This window comes from Lathyrus oleraceus, chromosome 4 (genome assembly GCF_024323335.1).
Source record: "Lathyrus oleraceus cultivar Zhongwan6 chromosome 4, CAAS_Psat_ZW6_1.0, whole genome shotgun sequence".
NCBI classification, from domain to species: domain Eukaryota; kingdom Viridiplantae; phylum Streptophyta; class Magnoliopsida; order Fabales; family Fabaceae; genus Lathyrus; species Lathyrus oleraceus.
Genome location: NC_066582.1, coordinates 17,944,302 through 17,959,610, shown reverse-complemented (window position 1 = coordinate 17,959,610; position 15,309 = coordinate 17,944,302). Strand labels below are relative to the sequence as shown.

The 15,309-nt window shown below is 37.1% G+C and overlaps 2 protein-coding genes across 3 annotated transcripts; both read right to left on the bottom strand.

Moving 5' to 3' along the window:
• Window positions 1–555: 555 nt before the first annotated feature.
• Window positions 556–2,989, bottom strand: LOC127138471 (AP2-like ethylene-responsive transcription factor At1g16060). The gene is made up of 8 exons (XM_051064932.1): window positions 2,495–2,989; window positions 2,308–2,390; window positions 2,150–2,158; window positions 1,956–2,044; window positions 1,788–1,861; window positions 1,639–1,689; window positions 1,454–1,530; window positions 556–1,310 (listed from the first exon to the last, which is right to left on the bottom strand). Exons 1-8 carry the CDS (start codon window positions 2,647–2,649, stop codon window positions 775–777), a joined length of 1,074 nt encoding a protein of 357 aa, XP_050920889.1. The 5' UTR covers window positions 2,650–2,989; the 3' UTR covers window positions 556–774.
• A 1,219-nt stretch (window positions 2,990–4,208) lies between these two features.
• Window positions 4,209–6,330, bottom strand: LOC127138470 (uncharacterized). 2 transcript variants are annotated; one of them, XR_007808784.1, is made up of 4 exons: window positions 5,992–6,330; window positions 5,760–5,918; window positions 4,525–4,653; window positions 4,209–4,416 (listed from the first exon to the last, which is right to left on the bottom strand). XR_007808784.1 is itself a non-coding variant. In XM_051064931.1 (3 exons), the coding sequence occupies exons 1-2, from the start codon at window positions 6,192–6,194 to the stop codon at window positions 5,786–5,788; spliced, it is 336 nt and encodes a 111-aa protein (XP_050920888.1). In that variant the 5' UTR covers window positions 6,195–6,330; the 3' UTR covers window positions 4,209–4,416; window positions 5,760–5,785. The 2 variants fall into 2 exon arrangements, 1 of the variants encoding a protein (XP_050920888.1); XM_051064931.1 differs by lacking the exon at window positions 4,525–4,653.
• Between the last annotated feature and the right edge of the window lie 8,979 nt (window positions 6,331–15,309).

The following is a 15,309-nucleotide window of genomic DNA, read 5'->3' as shown; positions in this document are numbered from 1 at the left end:
CTGTGATCAAGTTAATAAGGAAAAACTTGAATTATAGTATTGTAATACTAATTTGCAATTTGCACATACTCTCACTAAACCTTTGAAGCAACCAAAATTTGATTAGTTGAAGATTTTGTAGGAATAAAATCATCAAAAATTATGAATTAGGTGATATATTGTGAATAGTTTATAAGTTTAAGTCAATTGCTTGTTCCACAAATAACTACTATGTTGGTTAGGAAATTAGTTAAATTTGTTATGTGAGTTAGTTAAGATATGGTTATCAATTTAGAAATAGCTTTAGATATAACCAACCATTAATCTCGCATTGTGTAGGACTCATTCTCCTCAATTCCTTTTCTTTCTTGTGTGTGAAGCTTCTAATGTTTCCTTCAATTGTTGATCAATCTATTCCATTATTTCAATCAAGCACCTCTAGATCAGTTCATGTATATCTGTTCCAACACTTTTTTTTTTAATCTATTTGGTTATTGTTAAAATTTGAAAAATAAATTCTTCAACAATTCATGAACTTTCACCTTGATCATATAATGTAATATCATATCGCTATAGTAAAAAAAATTGTTGACAAATTGCTATACTAAATGTTAATATTCATGATACAATCAAATTTGATACAATTATTTCACATTTGAATTTTCTCAATAATAACTTATTTCTTCTAAAAGCTTAAATCCTAATTAGGTAAATTATAAAATGTATCAGTCTTATAAATTAAAAAAAAACAAATCAAATCAAATAAATAAATAAAAACATACATTTCCAAATTCTCTATAAAATCTCAGCACCCTCAAAGCCATCACAATGAAACATAGGCACAATAGAGTTGAGATCATCAATCATAGTATCACTGAAATCTTCATACTCAAAATAAGTTTGAATATCATCCGGAAATGCACATTGTGACAGTTGATCAGACTCCAACGTTGTTGAAACATTGGATGTCATAGAAGCCATTTCCACCATTTCCTTAAACTTAGATGATTGAAGAAGAAGCTCTAGGGCTGACGTGGCACTAGTTGGTCGAGGTTGAACCAATGTGGTTTCATCAATAGTAGTAGTATTGAGTGATACTATTTCATTGTCTAAGGTAAATTCCAATTCTTCATTAGAGTTTGTGTCATTGGTACTATAGTTAGAGTTAATGTGACAAAGATTAATGTTGGACTTGTCATTGTTTTCACTGTTGTTTTTGTTGGGCTTAAGCCACTTAATATAACGGCTTAGATCGAAATTTGTAACCGCGTTAAGTCCACGATATTCGATCGCAGCCATGTCATAAGCTGTAGCTGCTTCTTCTTGGGTAGCTGTAAAATTGATTAATTCAACTTCGTATAAGTATTTACATCAAAATAGATTATTTCTATCTCGAAAAATTAATATTTACAATTACGTGAAGAGGATATCTGATATATATCAAAAATAGGTCGGAGGATGATTTTGAACTTACCATAAGTTCCAAGATAAAGATACTTATTGCCAAAAACTTTTCCAATCCTAGCCTCCCATCTTCCATTGTGATGATGTCTAGAACATTAATTCAAAATCAAATTCATTAAACTTTAAATTAATTGATTCTTAATAAGTCCTATGAAAAGAGAGCATGCTAAAATATATGAGCATAATATAACATACCTTGCAACACCTCTATATTTAGAAACTCCTCTAGAAAAACCACTGCTTTTCCTGCATATTTTTCAATATAAAAATGACATAAGCTAAAGTTAATTTTAATTTGCAAAATCATTTTTGGCAAAAGAAAAATATATATTTAATTAATATACCTTCTTAAGGATCCAATATACTCTTCCCTTGATTGAGTCTCCATTTCTGTAAGTTCTTTCTGGTAATTTGATAACTGTGGTTTGAAGAAAAATTTTAATTTTAATTTTCTGAATTACAATTAATTAAACCAAAATGGATTTTATGATAAAAACTGCTTCTTAAAGTACCGGAAAATTAATAATTGTATCTTGACCCCAATATTTCAATGCAGCTAAATCATAAGCATGTGCTGCTGTTTCCTCATTATCATAAGCACCTGAAATTTCAACAATAATTGCTTAATAAATAAGCACTTTGGTTCCACTGTGATGATGATAATTAGTACTACTAATCAATTTTAACACAAGTAAATACTACGTACCAAGGTAGACTGCAAAAAATTGATCATAAAGATAATCACCATAGGATTGAATTGAAATGCCACATGCAAAAAAAATGGAAAAAATCAAAACATTAGCAAAACTGTATCAAATATTAATCAATTAAATGTTGTAAAATGAATTATGAAATAATAATTACCTTGTCTTCCTTTCTTGTTCTGAGACTCATTCCAACAATTCTTGTCCCACAAATGAGCCTCATATCGACCCGTCCACCGGTGTCTGGTCAATTTTTCAACGACAAACATTAGTATGTTTGATCGTTAATTCAGTAGCGATCGATCGAGATCGATGCTAATACTAACATTATAAAAATGAATAATTACCTAGTGACTCCTCTATAAATCGAGCTGCGTTGAGGCGGAGAAGTTCTCGGGACACTCTTCCTGGTGCGTTTCGTCTTTGTCGTAACGGAATTACTTGCATTCACATCATTGTTAACATTGTCTTTCTGGATTTGCTTCTGCGATTTTTTGGCCATTGGAATGAAAATGAAGATGTGTATAGTGAAGAAAGAAGATAAGAATATTTATATGTATTATAGTTGGAAAAATAAAAAAGAATATGAAGAAGATTTTAAAGGGATGGGGTAAGGAATGGGGCTAATGGTGCTGGCAGAAATGAGATATAGCCAGCCGGCTGAAAGATGGTTGTTTGTGGCCGTCTGTAAAATCGGCTCTATGTTAAATTCTTTCTCTATTGTCTTCACTTGGAATTTCTGTGATGGAGCTGTCAATAAGTTTTTATATCAAAGATTAATAACTTTATTCTCTGTCTTCACTTTTAAGTTTTAACCATTTTTTGTATTTTTTATTATGAATGGATTTCATCTTACCAGATTATTCATTCTAATCATTTTTTAAATGTGTACACCTACCTATAAAGTTGTTCAACAAATTTGAAGTTATTTAATGGCCACTAAAATGGGTGGCATCATATTTGCTACCTATACTTGATTACCTAAAGGAGTAAAACACTTTGTTTTATTTTTAAATAGCTGAGGTTTTGATAGTCTTTATATAGTTCTAAAATGTTTTTTTATGAGATATACAATTTGGCGAATTTGGTGATATCATCTTAAATTTTTTGAGATTCTGTACAGGTTAATCTCAATTTAATCATGATAAAATAAATAGAGGTTTTATTTAATAACGATTTAATTGTGACGGATGTTTTTATAAAATCTTTTAACCAAAATTTAATTGTAAGAAATTTTGAATCATAAACTGTAATTTGTCTAGTACGTCCTTAAAGGCGCAGGTGATAATTGCATTATGCTCAAATCCAATACGGAGGGAGATTTAAGTTGGAAATTGTTTATTTTTGCATTGATTATTTGAAGAATTTCAAAATAAAATACATGATGTGTTAGACAATTTGAAGTGTCAACTGTCAACATGTCAACAGTGGCGCCCCGTATGTAGGTGTAACTACCTCATGTAGACGATTAAAGAGGATATGCTGTTTTTGTTTTAGGGACCATGCTCTTCTTCTCTACAATTTTTGAGCAATCTACAAACTTCAATGTTTGTGGGGCCTCAGAAATTATATCATGGAATCAGTAATCACGTTTACTACCTCTTACATTAAGTTGGAAGAAGAAATGTGATTTTTTTCGATAAAACTGTAGAGATTAATCATTCGATATATATTATTTATATTAAGATGGAAGAAGAAACGTGAATTGTTTTGACATATAATTGTAGAGACTAATCATTTGAGATGAATAAATTCTCGGGTAACAAAAGTCAGATTTATGAGTAGACAGACGCATTTACCACCCAACAATGAGATGCATTAATTAGTCAAGCTTGAGAAACTTGGCAAGCAAACCATGACTCATTTTTCAAACACAATCTTAATATTTACAAACTAGAGTAGGTTACCTAGATTACCTAATAACAGAAAATCGTTTAACAATAACAATTGTCAAATAATACCTACTCCTTTTTCATCCCTATCTCTATGAGTAAGGTCCATTTTTAGTTATTACTATTAATTTATAGTAATACATTGCGTACTTGACCATACAATTAAAAGTTAGTACAGATTCTTAAACCTTTTACTGCTGAACTAATCAGTTATGACAATGTTCTCATCTTTATTACAATTAAAATAATTATTGTAAACCAGAATCGTCTTAAATTTTCGGAGAGAATTCGGAGACACGGGATAGATTAACCGAGTATCTCTTCACTTCCAACCACACCTTTATCCAAATGTATCACCAGCACAACTCCTACAGTACCTAAAAAAGGTAAGAATGGTAAAATGTTTATATGTTAAAAAAATCATTATTAAATACATACTATTTGACTGTTATGATTTGGAAAGAAGAAGAAGTTGAAGCTTTTACATTATTGGAAGTCGAATCTCATGCAAGAACTATCACATTGTTGAATAATGTGATATCATTAATGTAGCAGGTAACTATTTTTCTCAAAAGTAATTCTCTTCTGAGCATAACCTATCCCATATCATCTTGCTACAACAAAGTGCAATCATACTTCAATAGCTTAAGGGGATAATTTAATCAAAGCATATTAGTAAACCTTGCTGCAGTTGAACCATGTTCAGAGAGTAAAAGGCAAAGATTAAGGCCCTAAAAAAATTAAATTATTACATAAGGGTTTCAAAAGACAGTGTATCTTATGCACCCCATGTTTCTCTGCATGAACTCAGCAGAAGTAATTCCTACAAGTTTGACTTATATCTAACCCTTCCAATCAAGAGAGGGTCAATAGGAAGAAAAGAAAAAACAGAGACTTTGGCGTGCAGATGAGTAAAATAATTATAGTTTTAATTCTTTTGAAGCAAATGCAAAAAAAAAAACTATAAATTAAAAATAGTAGAATGAGATAGTCAATCCAAAATAGCAGCACGAAGCAACCGACCTCAAAAATGGGATGGGATAGCAGGATGGCCGCTATTTGATATTTTTTTGGACAAATTACAGGAATAATAATTATAAACAAATGGAATGCAGAGGGAATAACAAACAGCAGAGAGAGGTGAGGGATGAACTTGTAATTTTTCTTTGGAAAAACTGAAGTGCATAAATGTCTGAAAGAAAGTTAAGATTGAGTCTCAACACAAATTTGATTGCAATATCCAAAATTACCCTTAAAACATTTTAAATTTAAGGGGTAATTTCAAATTTTCAGATGGGAAAAGGATAGCATGACAGAAAGCTCGGCGGGCCGCAAACCGCTCCCACTCCCCACTATTTACCTATAGCAGCCGCTATAGTGTTCTACACTGCTAAAGCTCTTCCCATAGCAGGATAGCTAGTGCCGCTATTGATTACTCTGTGAGAGACTTGTTTCAAGTGGTTTACATTCAATAACAGAATGAGAAATCATGCTGTAACATTAGTCATTTATACACTGCAGGATCTGAAATGAATTCCTAATCCAAATGATAAGCCTTTCACAGATTGAATCACAGAGTAAAACAGGTAAATAAGAGCTTGAACTTTCAAAGTTTTTCTTATTTTCTTTACATGGATTATTGTGAATTTCGCAACCAATTGAATTTTGAATACTGAGAAAAACAGGATAAAGAATATAATTATCGACAATTAAAACTCACAGATTTACATATAGCATTTGAAAAGCTCAATAATCAGGTTCTTTGGCAACCCTAAAAACAAAAAGAACACAAATGGGAACCACTAGAAAAGCTGCAAGCCTTAGAAATTCCTCATTCTGCGGTGTAATTACTCCAATCCTTGACCAGTCTCCACTATACCTGAAACATTCAGTTGAAGAATCAAAATTGTTACAAACTCAATTAATAAGAACGGTGATAACAAGTTACTAACCCTGCATCAATGAACCCTAATCCAAACACTCCAATGGCAGCGCGAGCAAGATTGGAGTTCGAAATCCTCAATGATGAAAAAGGTGGTTGTTGTTGTTGAGACTCGTTATCTTTCTTTTTAGCCAATGTTGGATGAAACTTCCTTCTCGGTGGAAAAGAATGAGTGATACTGAAACCGAAGCTCCTTACTGTTGTGACTTCCATTCGCTTAACTCTTGATCACGCTATCTATTCGCTGTAATTGACCATACACTATTGGTTCAAATTATCCACAGCCCAAAAGAAGAAAGGGCAGCCTCGTTTCACTCATTTTGTGTTTTATAGGTTCAACTAGTAAAGTGCTATGCCCACGAGTTCAATTTATTTGACACCATATAAAAAATGTATTTAAATTTTTATTTTTTTTTATAGTGGAGAATTGATCACTTGCCGATAGCTTATACCTTATAGTTGATGACGCATAGTTGATAGATGATGGTTTGTTGTAATCGATATTGATAGAACAAAATTCAATCATTTTCTTGATTGATTTATGATTCTCGTTATTCACTTTTCACTCGAGTGATTCAACTACGTTTTGGTTGCAAGACGATTCTCTCACACAATGATTTGAGAAGAAAGATAACTTTGAAGTACGAGAGAGAAGATAGAATTGAGAGAGAGTAACTTTGAAGTAAAAAAAAGGAAAGTTTTATTGATCAATCTATCAATAATAAGTTTTTCTCTCTATTTATATTGTGTTAATTACAAATGCAGGGCATCTCCCTATTTATAATAAAATTCCTTACACATCACACAATCTCAAATTGACTAACTAACTTCAACAAATTGTTATTCAACCATGTTGAATACACGTTACTTCGACTATGACTAGATGTATTTGAATCTCTATCAAATACATGTATCTTCGTCTATTATAAATTGTATTCGACTTTCTGTCGAATGCATACAGATTCAATCATTACAAACTATATTCGACTACTACTTTATCAAACACAATTGACTTTGACCATGTCGAATCCTGCATTTTACAAACATGTTTAACACAAAAAATTACATATTTAATACATCACCTAATTCATTATGTTTAAGCTATCTGCATTCATCACAATCCTTAATCTCTTGAATAATTCCACCTATATAGCCTTTGTCATGATGTTGCAATCTGATTCTCAATTCTGCAGTGTTCCAAGTTCAGTTTCTCATTTGATACTTGCTCTCTAAGATAATGGAATCTCATCTCAATGTGTTTGCTTCTTCCATGTGTTATCGGGTTCTTGGCCAAATTGATAGCAAACATGTTATCAATCTTAATAATCATTGCTCTATGATTTTTACCTGCAATCTCTTCAATTAGATTTACCATCCATGTTGCTTGACATGCACAAAGAGAGGCAGATATATACTCAGCCTCACCGGATGACAAAATTACAATTGGTTCCTTTCTTGAGCTCTAAGCAACTAGTGCACCACCTAGCATAAACACATAATCAACTGTGGATTTTCTATCTTCAGCGTCGCCACGCCAACTTGAATTAGTGTACCTCACTAGTTTGCATTCTTTTCCTACATCTGCTGCATAAACCAAAATTCCATAATCTAGTGTTCCTTCAATATACCTTAGCATCCTCTTGATGGATGCAAGGTGTGATACCTTTCATTTTTGCATAAACCTACATACCATGCCTACATTGTTGCTAGATCACGGCTTGTGTGACAAAGGTATCTTAATGATCTAATGAGTTTTCTATATTGAGTTGATCGACTTCATATTCATCTGGATCCTTTTTTAGTTGCAATCTTAGTTCAGTTGGTGTCGAAGTTGCATTGTAATCCTCCATCTCAAATCTTTTAAGTATCTCACTTACATATATTCTTTGGTGTAGTGTCAAGCCTCTATTACTCTTGTAGAATTAGATACCAAAGAAATATGAGTTATTTCTCATGTCATACATTTTTAATTCCTTGCTCAGGTCACATTTGAATTCTTCGATCTCCTTGCAACTGCCTGTTATCAAACGGTCATCTACATAGAAACAAAGTATGAACAGTCCACTCTTGCTTCTTCTAACAGATACACCATGCTCAGTTGTGCACTTTACAAACTCCTTCTCCCTTATAAAGCCATATATCTTCTTATTCCAAGCTCTTAGAGCTTGTTTGAGTCCATATTGGGCTTAATGCAACATGTATACCTTACTTTCTTGGCCTTACTTCACAAAACCGATTGATTGTGCTATATAAACTTCTCCATATAAGGGGAATTTAGAAATGCATATTTCATATCCATCTGACACATATGCCGGTTGTCTATGTTTGTTAGGCCAACAACCAACCTAATTGTTTCAACCCTAGCAACTGGTGCAAAAATTTCATCAAAGTCGAATCCTTATCTCCGAAGAAATCCTTTAACTGCAAGTCTTGATTTGTATTTGGTTACCCCCCCCCCCTTTGGATTCAACTTCACTTTGTACACCCACTTCACATCAATTCCCTTCTTACCCCCTTTGGAGATTCTATGATGAATGTGTAGAGACTTGTACTTGTCAAAAAAATACATAATGTGTGACACCCCTATGCTGGTAGGGGTGGTCAGAGGCCTTAGAGATATTTTGTGGTTTAGGGTTTGATCACGATGGTGAGGAACCCTGTTTTAAGGTGATTGTGGTACAGAAAGAGCAAGCTCACGTAAGATGAAAAGCTTTGTATATTTGGGGTATTTTGTGTATGTTGTCAGTTTTTCATTAACCATAAAGTTGAGGTATTTATAGAGACCATTGGGCCTGGATTTAAGGGATTCATCATACATAGTAACCCTTCCACTTTGATTGGGGAAGTTATTGACTACCTATTTATTAGGGAGTTGTGTTTATGACTTCATACACTCGTGGTTATAGGTTATACCCACTTCTCACCAGGGTGAGTAGCCAACAAAATGGAGGTTATATTTGGGCATTATACTCTAGCGCAATCGCCTTATGAGGTTTGGCCCAATACAAGTTTGTTGTGAGCCTTTACAGTTATATCACTACATAGTCTCTCAAGCATGAGGGCTTGTAAAAGGTAGAGTGTTTTAGATCCATCATTTCTTTCTATTAAACCCATCAATTGAGGGTGAGTCCCTTATTTAGGGGTGAGTCCCTCAGCAAGAGGCGACTCCATAAGCAAAAGGCTAGTCCCTTAGTAAGAGGTGAGTCCTTAAGTTGAGGATGAGTCATTACCTCCCTACCAGGTGTCTCCCGAGTATCTTATGTGTCACTTGGGGGGTGTCCATTCAATGTAAATACTTGATTTCATTAATGTAAGCAATGATGGTTTATTCTCGAGACGCTAAACAATTTAAGGTTTCACACGTGTCAGAAATATGTTAAGCTCTTTAAATGCTTTTAGGGGAAATCTGAAAAGATTTGTGAACCCTTGTAACCTCAACTCCTCTATAAAATACTTCTTTGACCCTCTCCCTTTTACATTTCTTTACTAATTTTGCACACATAACTCTTTACAAGCTTTTCTAGGTTTTCTACTCGCATGATCTTCTACAATCTTTTAGCAGTTCTTCTCATATTCACAACCTTTCCAAGTATTGATTCCTTCTATCTTTCTCTTTCGTGACTGCCATGGGTAAGAATTTTAGATAAAAATATTTCTAGTAGGGCTTTAAGCTGGTGTAGAGTTTTAGCTATGTGAGATCAAGGACTTTTGTAGTCTTATTAGCGATTGTTATGATGGTAGTGATTTATTTTTGTTATTCTATGTTCTAGGAACAAAGAGATAATGGTTTCCCCCTCTGTAATGTCTAAAAAGGTCAAATATATTTGATCCTCTTATTACCACTGAGGAAAATGTCATATTATTTTGGATGGAGGTTAACGTCTCTTCTTTAGAAGACAAAAAGATGGTCATTCTAGAGGCATGTTCACCATCAGAAAGGGTTATCACAGTCATCCCTCCTGACTCCCCTTCTACTTACTTCTATTTATACCCCTCATCATCAAGGACATGGGGTTCTTTTCTACTTTTCCACTTTTGAGGTTTAAGTCTTTAGAATCCTCAACATTGTGCCTTATTAGCTGGTTCCCAATAATTAAGGCTTTGTTAGGGCATTCAAAATGGTGCGCTAAGGGTTGGATGATTCTCCCATTCGTTGGGGTGTTCTTTTCCTTTTACGCCACTAGGCCCTCAAAAGAGGGATGGATAACCCTAGGTGGCCTTTTGGGAAAGGCACTATTCAAACCATACTCCAACCATTATAATAAATAGGATAAGTTTGCATGAGTCTGAGGGAGAGAGGACTCTCACATTGTTGTGGTGGTGGATGACACCCCTCACCCCCATTGGTCTAGACGGACAAATCCGTGATGATTGTTGGGTATGACTGTAAGTACCTCATTTCCAGCGAGGCCAAGATAGTTCATATTCTAGAGAAGTTTGAGGTCATGGAGTCTCGTACAGTGATTCAACGATAGCAGGGGGCAATGACTCCCTTGATAAATACTTTAGTAAGCTTAATATACTTTGGTGCTTTTATAGGCGTCCTTAGGCGGTTATGACCTTTGTACATTATTGTGCAGGTCATATGGTGAAGATTACCTTAGAGGAGCGGAAGAAGAGATGAGATAAAATCCAAGCCGCATGTGGGGAAAATGATAACCTCCAAAGCCATCATGAGGGTTTTATCATCAAAGGAAAGAAAAGTCAAACTGAAGACCAACCTCCCGACTCACCCACCGTCAAAGCCCATAAGCATGAGGGGGATACTTCTATGGCTATTGTGGAAGGAGTTTCTCTACATACCCAAGACGAGGCAGATGCTCATAAGTAAACTAGTGGCGATGCTCTGCCGCCCTAATTTTGACATTGTCCGATTTACTAGCTCTTGTAATACCCCAAAATTTACCCCCCTCATTCATGCATTCATTTTTTAGGTCATTTAACATTTCATATTGCATTTCATCATGTCAATCAGAATTAGCTCCAAGAAGCTTGAATATCATCCAAGACACTTTGTGGGTTCTATCCGGGTGATCAGTCAACACAAGGAAATGGCTTGAGATACTTCCAACATATTCAAATGGGGTATATTCATCAGTCAAAACGCTAATCTTGAAGGAGCAAAAGCATGTGCCTGAGCTGTCATGCTCGCTAGGCGAGCAGCATGGTTCGCTTAGCGAATCTGAACTGTCATGCTCGCTAGGCGAGCAGGTTCTTCGCTAGGCGAAGCTCACGCGTTTTAAAAATATAACAGAAAAATCTTGGACTTGGACCTCTCTCATTTAAGCCCACAAAGCCACGAAAATCAGGTTATAAATTCAGAATTCCATTGAGCCAAACCCTATGCTATTCCTATTTACCCTGGCAGAAGAGAAGAGCTAACAGAATTCAGAGCAGTCTCCATAAACACTGAAGAAAAAACTCCTTTGCAGAGGATCACCTCTACCAATTCTAAGATTGCTTTGCAAACCCAACCGGGAAATTCAATTTCATTCGATCTCTCTAATTAGGTTGCCCTATTTCCATTACTCTATGCGTTCAATTTGAATTTTCTGAATGTATGAGGTATTATGGGTGAATTTGGAAGAGTGGGTATTGTTAGGTTTCACATGTGGGTTTAGCTATGCATGAATATGTAAAACAATGCCTTGAATGTTTGATCACCTAATTTCTGAAATCGTACTTTTATCAGAGAAAAATCCAGAACCTGCAGGCACTCGCTAGCACCGTCGCTAGGCGAGCCTGCAGCGAAGCTTCGCTAAGCCTTCGCTAAGCGATGCAGTAGCGATCGCTACAGTAGCTGCCTTTTGCTCTCTAATCTGTTTTGTGTTTGTTATGACATGCTTTCTATTGCATCCGGGCACATGTTTTAATATGTATGTCATGTTTTGACGTGTAGATCTTTACCCCCTGATCTTGAGTTTTGATACCCTTTTGGTGCATTTGTTTGACAAGAGGTTTAGGCCTCCTATTCTTGGTTGCTTTTGGGAATTTTTGTGAATTTTAATGGCATGATTCATGTGGCTATATTTTGATTCTGGTTTGGTCAACTCTTGATCGCACCCCATCTTGTTTCTCTAACTTGTTTGTTGAGTTTTCGTGAGGGTTCACATGACTCTTGAAGAGATAGCTTGCTTGGTATTCCACTTTATTTGGGAGATACCATATGGAGATTTATTCCGATTACCTGTACTGACTTGCTTTCTTTGATGGTGCCAGCCTGAGAGATCTCTCGGTTTCTTGTCTCTTTAGTTGTTGTTACTTTGGATCTTTATCCGTGTGGTAGATCTCTTGATCCCTTTTACATTTTTCCCGCATTTTTACCGCTTTCTGAGCTAGAAGACCTCAATAGGAGGCAATGTTTTCTTTTGTTTGTTTACTTTTGTGCCCAAAGACCTCCAAGAAGAGGCACCAGTGCTAAAAGACCTCTATGAAGAGGCAATTGACGGATAAAAGGGATTAGTAGTCAATCCCCCGTTATTCAGTGTGTCGTTCTCTATGCTCGCACTACGTGTCGATGCTTCAGAACAAAAGCCTAAGATCTTTTGTCCGGTCAGTCGGTGGAGAGGGTTCCACCTTTCTGAATCCCCACTTTTTGTCACGAGCTCACCCTGCCCAGGGTTAAAAAGTTATGAGGTCTTATCCTCATTACCCTTCTGATCTGCTCACCCTGACGTTCAGTGTCAGTGGTTAAGAGCCCGTTTAATTACCCTTCCATGGCTTGTTTGTCGAGGTTGATATGACCCCTCTTGACTAAAGCCCTACCCATGTATGTTTGAGCCCCCTTGTTGGCGTGTTTACTTTATGCATGTTTGTTTTGTATGGCGTGATCGTCTCCCAATAGGATTGCTAGGCTTCGTATAGTCTCTCGTCTGCATGTCAATTAAGGTAGCACGGTTCCTTCGTCTAGGACTTCCTTTTTGCATGAGCATCCCTAAAACACAAGCAAACTCATTGATTTTTCTTCTCCTAAAAACACGCCTACTCCTTCTGCTACATGCGAGTAAGTCTCCAAAGGTCGAGCATCCGGTAGATTGCGTAGTAATGTCGTTCGTCCAAAACAAACCCGTAGATTAGCCGAACTACGGTTCGCTCTGATTCTCATTCCAGATGAGATACGTAGGCATAAGACGCGATGTCTTAGCGAGCACACTCCTCTTTAACCCATAGGTAACCGAGCTACGAAGACTCTGATTCTCATATTCAGATGAGATACGTATGCAGTGGATGCGACATCCGTGCGAGTCATTTTCTTTCGACCCCCTCTTTTGGTAAATAGTACATTAGATAAACCCACACCCTTTAGACAAGAACAACAAGAGTGGATCCCGTAGAGTACTACGGATGCGTAGGGGTGCTAATACCTTCCCTTCGCATAATCGGCTCCCGAACCCAAGATTTGGTTGCGAGACCTTGTCTTTTCCTTTCCTTTTTCCAGGTTTACTTCGAGCGTTTCCTTTTCCTCCTTTGGGATAAATAACGCACGGTGGCGACTCTTCTGTCATTTCTTCTTCGCCGGTTGTTTTTTCGCATACTATATTTTTTAGGCTGCGACAGCTGGCGACTCTGCTGGGGAGTGTATTTTCCCTAGTGGGCCTTTCCTAGCGCTTGTTTGTTTATTGTCTATTGTGTGTTATTTATTTATTGCATTGCATACTTATCTGCGTGCATTGCATCCTATGTGCGCTTTACCGTTTCATGTATATTGTGCTGGTTGTGTATCTGTTTCGCTGTTGGGTGGGAGTCACAAGAGGTAAAAGGCCCAATACACAGTCTATGAGTGAAATTTAGGACACCTAGGAATAGAGTGATTCATGGGAAGCGGGTGGTATGGCGCCACTTAGCGGAACATGGTATCACGAGCAGTTCAGATTTTGATGGGGTATTATCGTTGCATACACCTGGTGTGCATATGATGATATTCTTGAAAGGATTGTTTATCCTGCGTTTCTCTTGACCTTACCCTGGCCTATATTACACCCGTGAGTGGGGCGGGAATGAATCATTTACAGGTACTGGTGGTGACTTGTTCTGTTGGTGACTGTGTCCTGTGGGTGACTCTTGTTTGGTTCTTGTTGGTGACCGTGGGTTCTGAAGTATGGGTTCTAAGTTGATGACTGTGTTCTATGGTTCCCGGTTCCGAATTCATGCTGAAGCTCTGATCTTGCGTCTTGCGATACACCGCCAACCAGCCATTGTTTCATCATTTTGCATCATAGCATGTTCATTTTCAAAAAAAATAATGCATAAAAAAAAGAGTTAACCCACATATGCATATCATTTTTCAGGGTTATTCATGAAAACATAGCATACGCATCGTACGCATCATACACATATCATTCTTGCATCATTACAGGTGTTCTTGAAGAGGATTTCTCATTCTTGCTCCCGTGAGGCAGAATTGCTGAGTATCGTCCACACTGTTACGCAACAAGGCAGAATCAACAGAGGATCATGGATCAAGTTCAAGCAGAACTAGCCGAGATGAAGATCCGCATGACCCAATTCATGGATGTGGTTCAAGGGGTGGCTCAGGGACAGCAAGAGCTCAGGCAGATGATGCAGAGGAATCCCGCCACTACTCAACCAGAGACGTTGACTGATCCTCCAGCTGGAGAGGCTAACGGACCCAATGGACCAGGGCCTATCTCGATCCCACATGTCAACTCCGGTCAACAACCCGTCCATGATGATCAGGACGATCAATTCCCCTTGCTTCAGGAGGACTTTGGTATGGGTCATGGTATGGACCCTATGTTTTGGAGACTGGAAGAGAGGCTAAAAGTTGTGGAAGGGCAGAATGCTCTTGGTGTGGATGTTGCTGACTTGGGGCTGGTCCCAGGCGTGAGGGTGCCACCGAAATTCAAGGTCCCGATATTTGACAAATACAGTGGCAACTCTTGCCCGAAGACCCATGTGCAAGCCTATTTCCGTAAAATGGTTGCATACTCGGACGATGAAAAGTTGCTTATGTACTTCTTCCAGGATAACCTAGCTGGGGCATCCCTGGAATGGTATATGAGGTTGGACAGAGCCCACATCCGCTGCTGAAGGGATTTGGCTGAGGCTTTCGTGAAGCAGTATCAGTATAATGCAGACATGGCTCCGGACAGAACTCAACTTCAGAATCTGTCTCTTAAAAGCAATGAGTGCTTCAGGGAATACGCTCAACGCTGGAGGGAGATAGCTTCCCGTGTTCAACCTCCTATGTTGGAGAAGGAAATGGCCAACATGTTCATGAACACTCTGCCTGGACCTTACTTGGAGCGCCTGGTGGGTTGCAATGTCTCCAACTTTGCTGATGTAGTCTCTACCGGAGAGAGGGTGG

Bases quoted from the DNA above. Each gene is read 5' to 3' on its own strand.
- LOC127138470 (XM_051064931.1), bottom strand. From the start codon at position 6,194: ATGGAAGTCACAACAGTAAGGAGCTTCGGTTTCAGTATCACTCATTCT. The intron at 5,919-5,991 runs GTTAGTAACTTG...TGAATGTTTCAG, and splicing joins TTAGGGTTCATTGATGCAGG to GTATAGTGGAGACTGGTCAA.
- LOC127138471 (XM_051064932.1), bottom strand. From the start codon at position 2,649: ATGGCCAAAAAATCGCAGAAGCAAATCCAGAAAGACAATGTTAACAAT. The intron at 2,391-2,494 runs GTAATTATTCAT...AAAATTGACCAG, and splicing joins ATTTATAGAGGAGTCACTAG to ACACCGGTGGACGGGTCGAT. The intron at 1,690-1,787 runs GTATATTAATTA...AAAAATATGCAG, and splicing joins TATATTGGATCCTTAAGAAG to GAAAAGCAGTGGTTTTTCTA.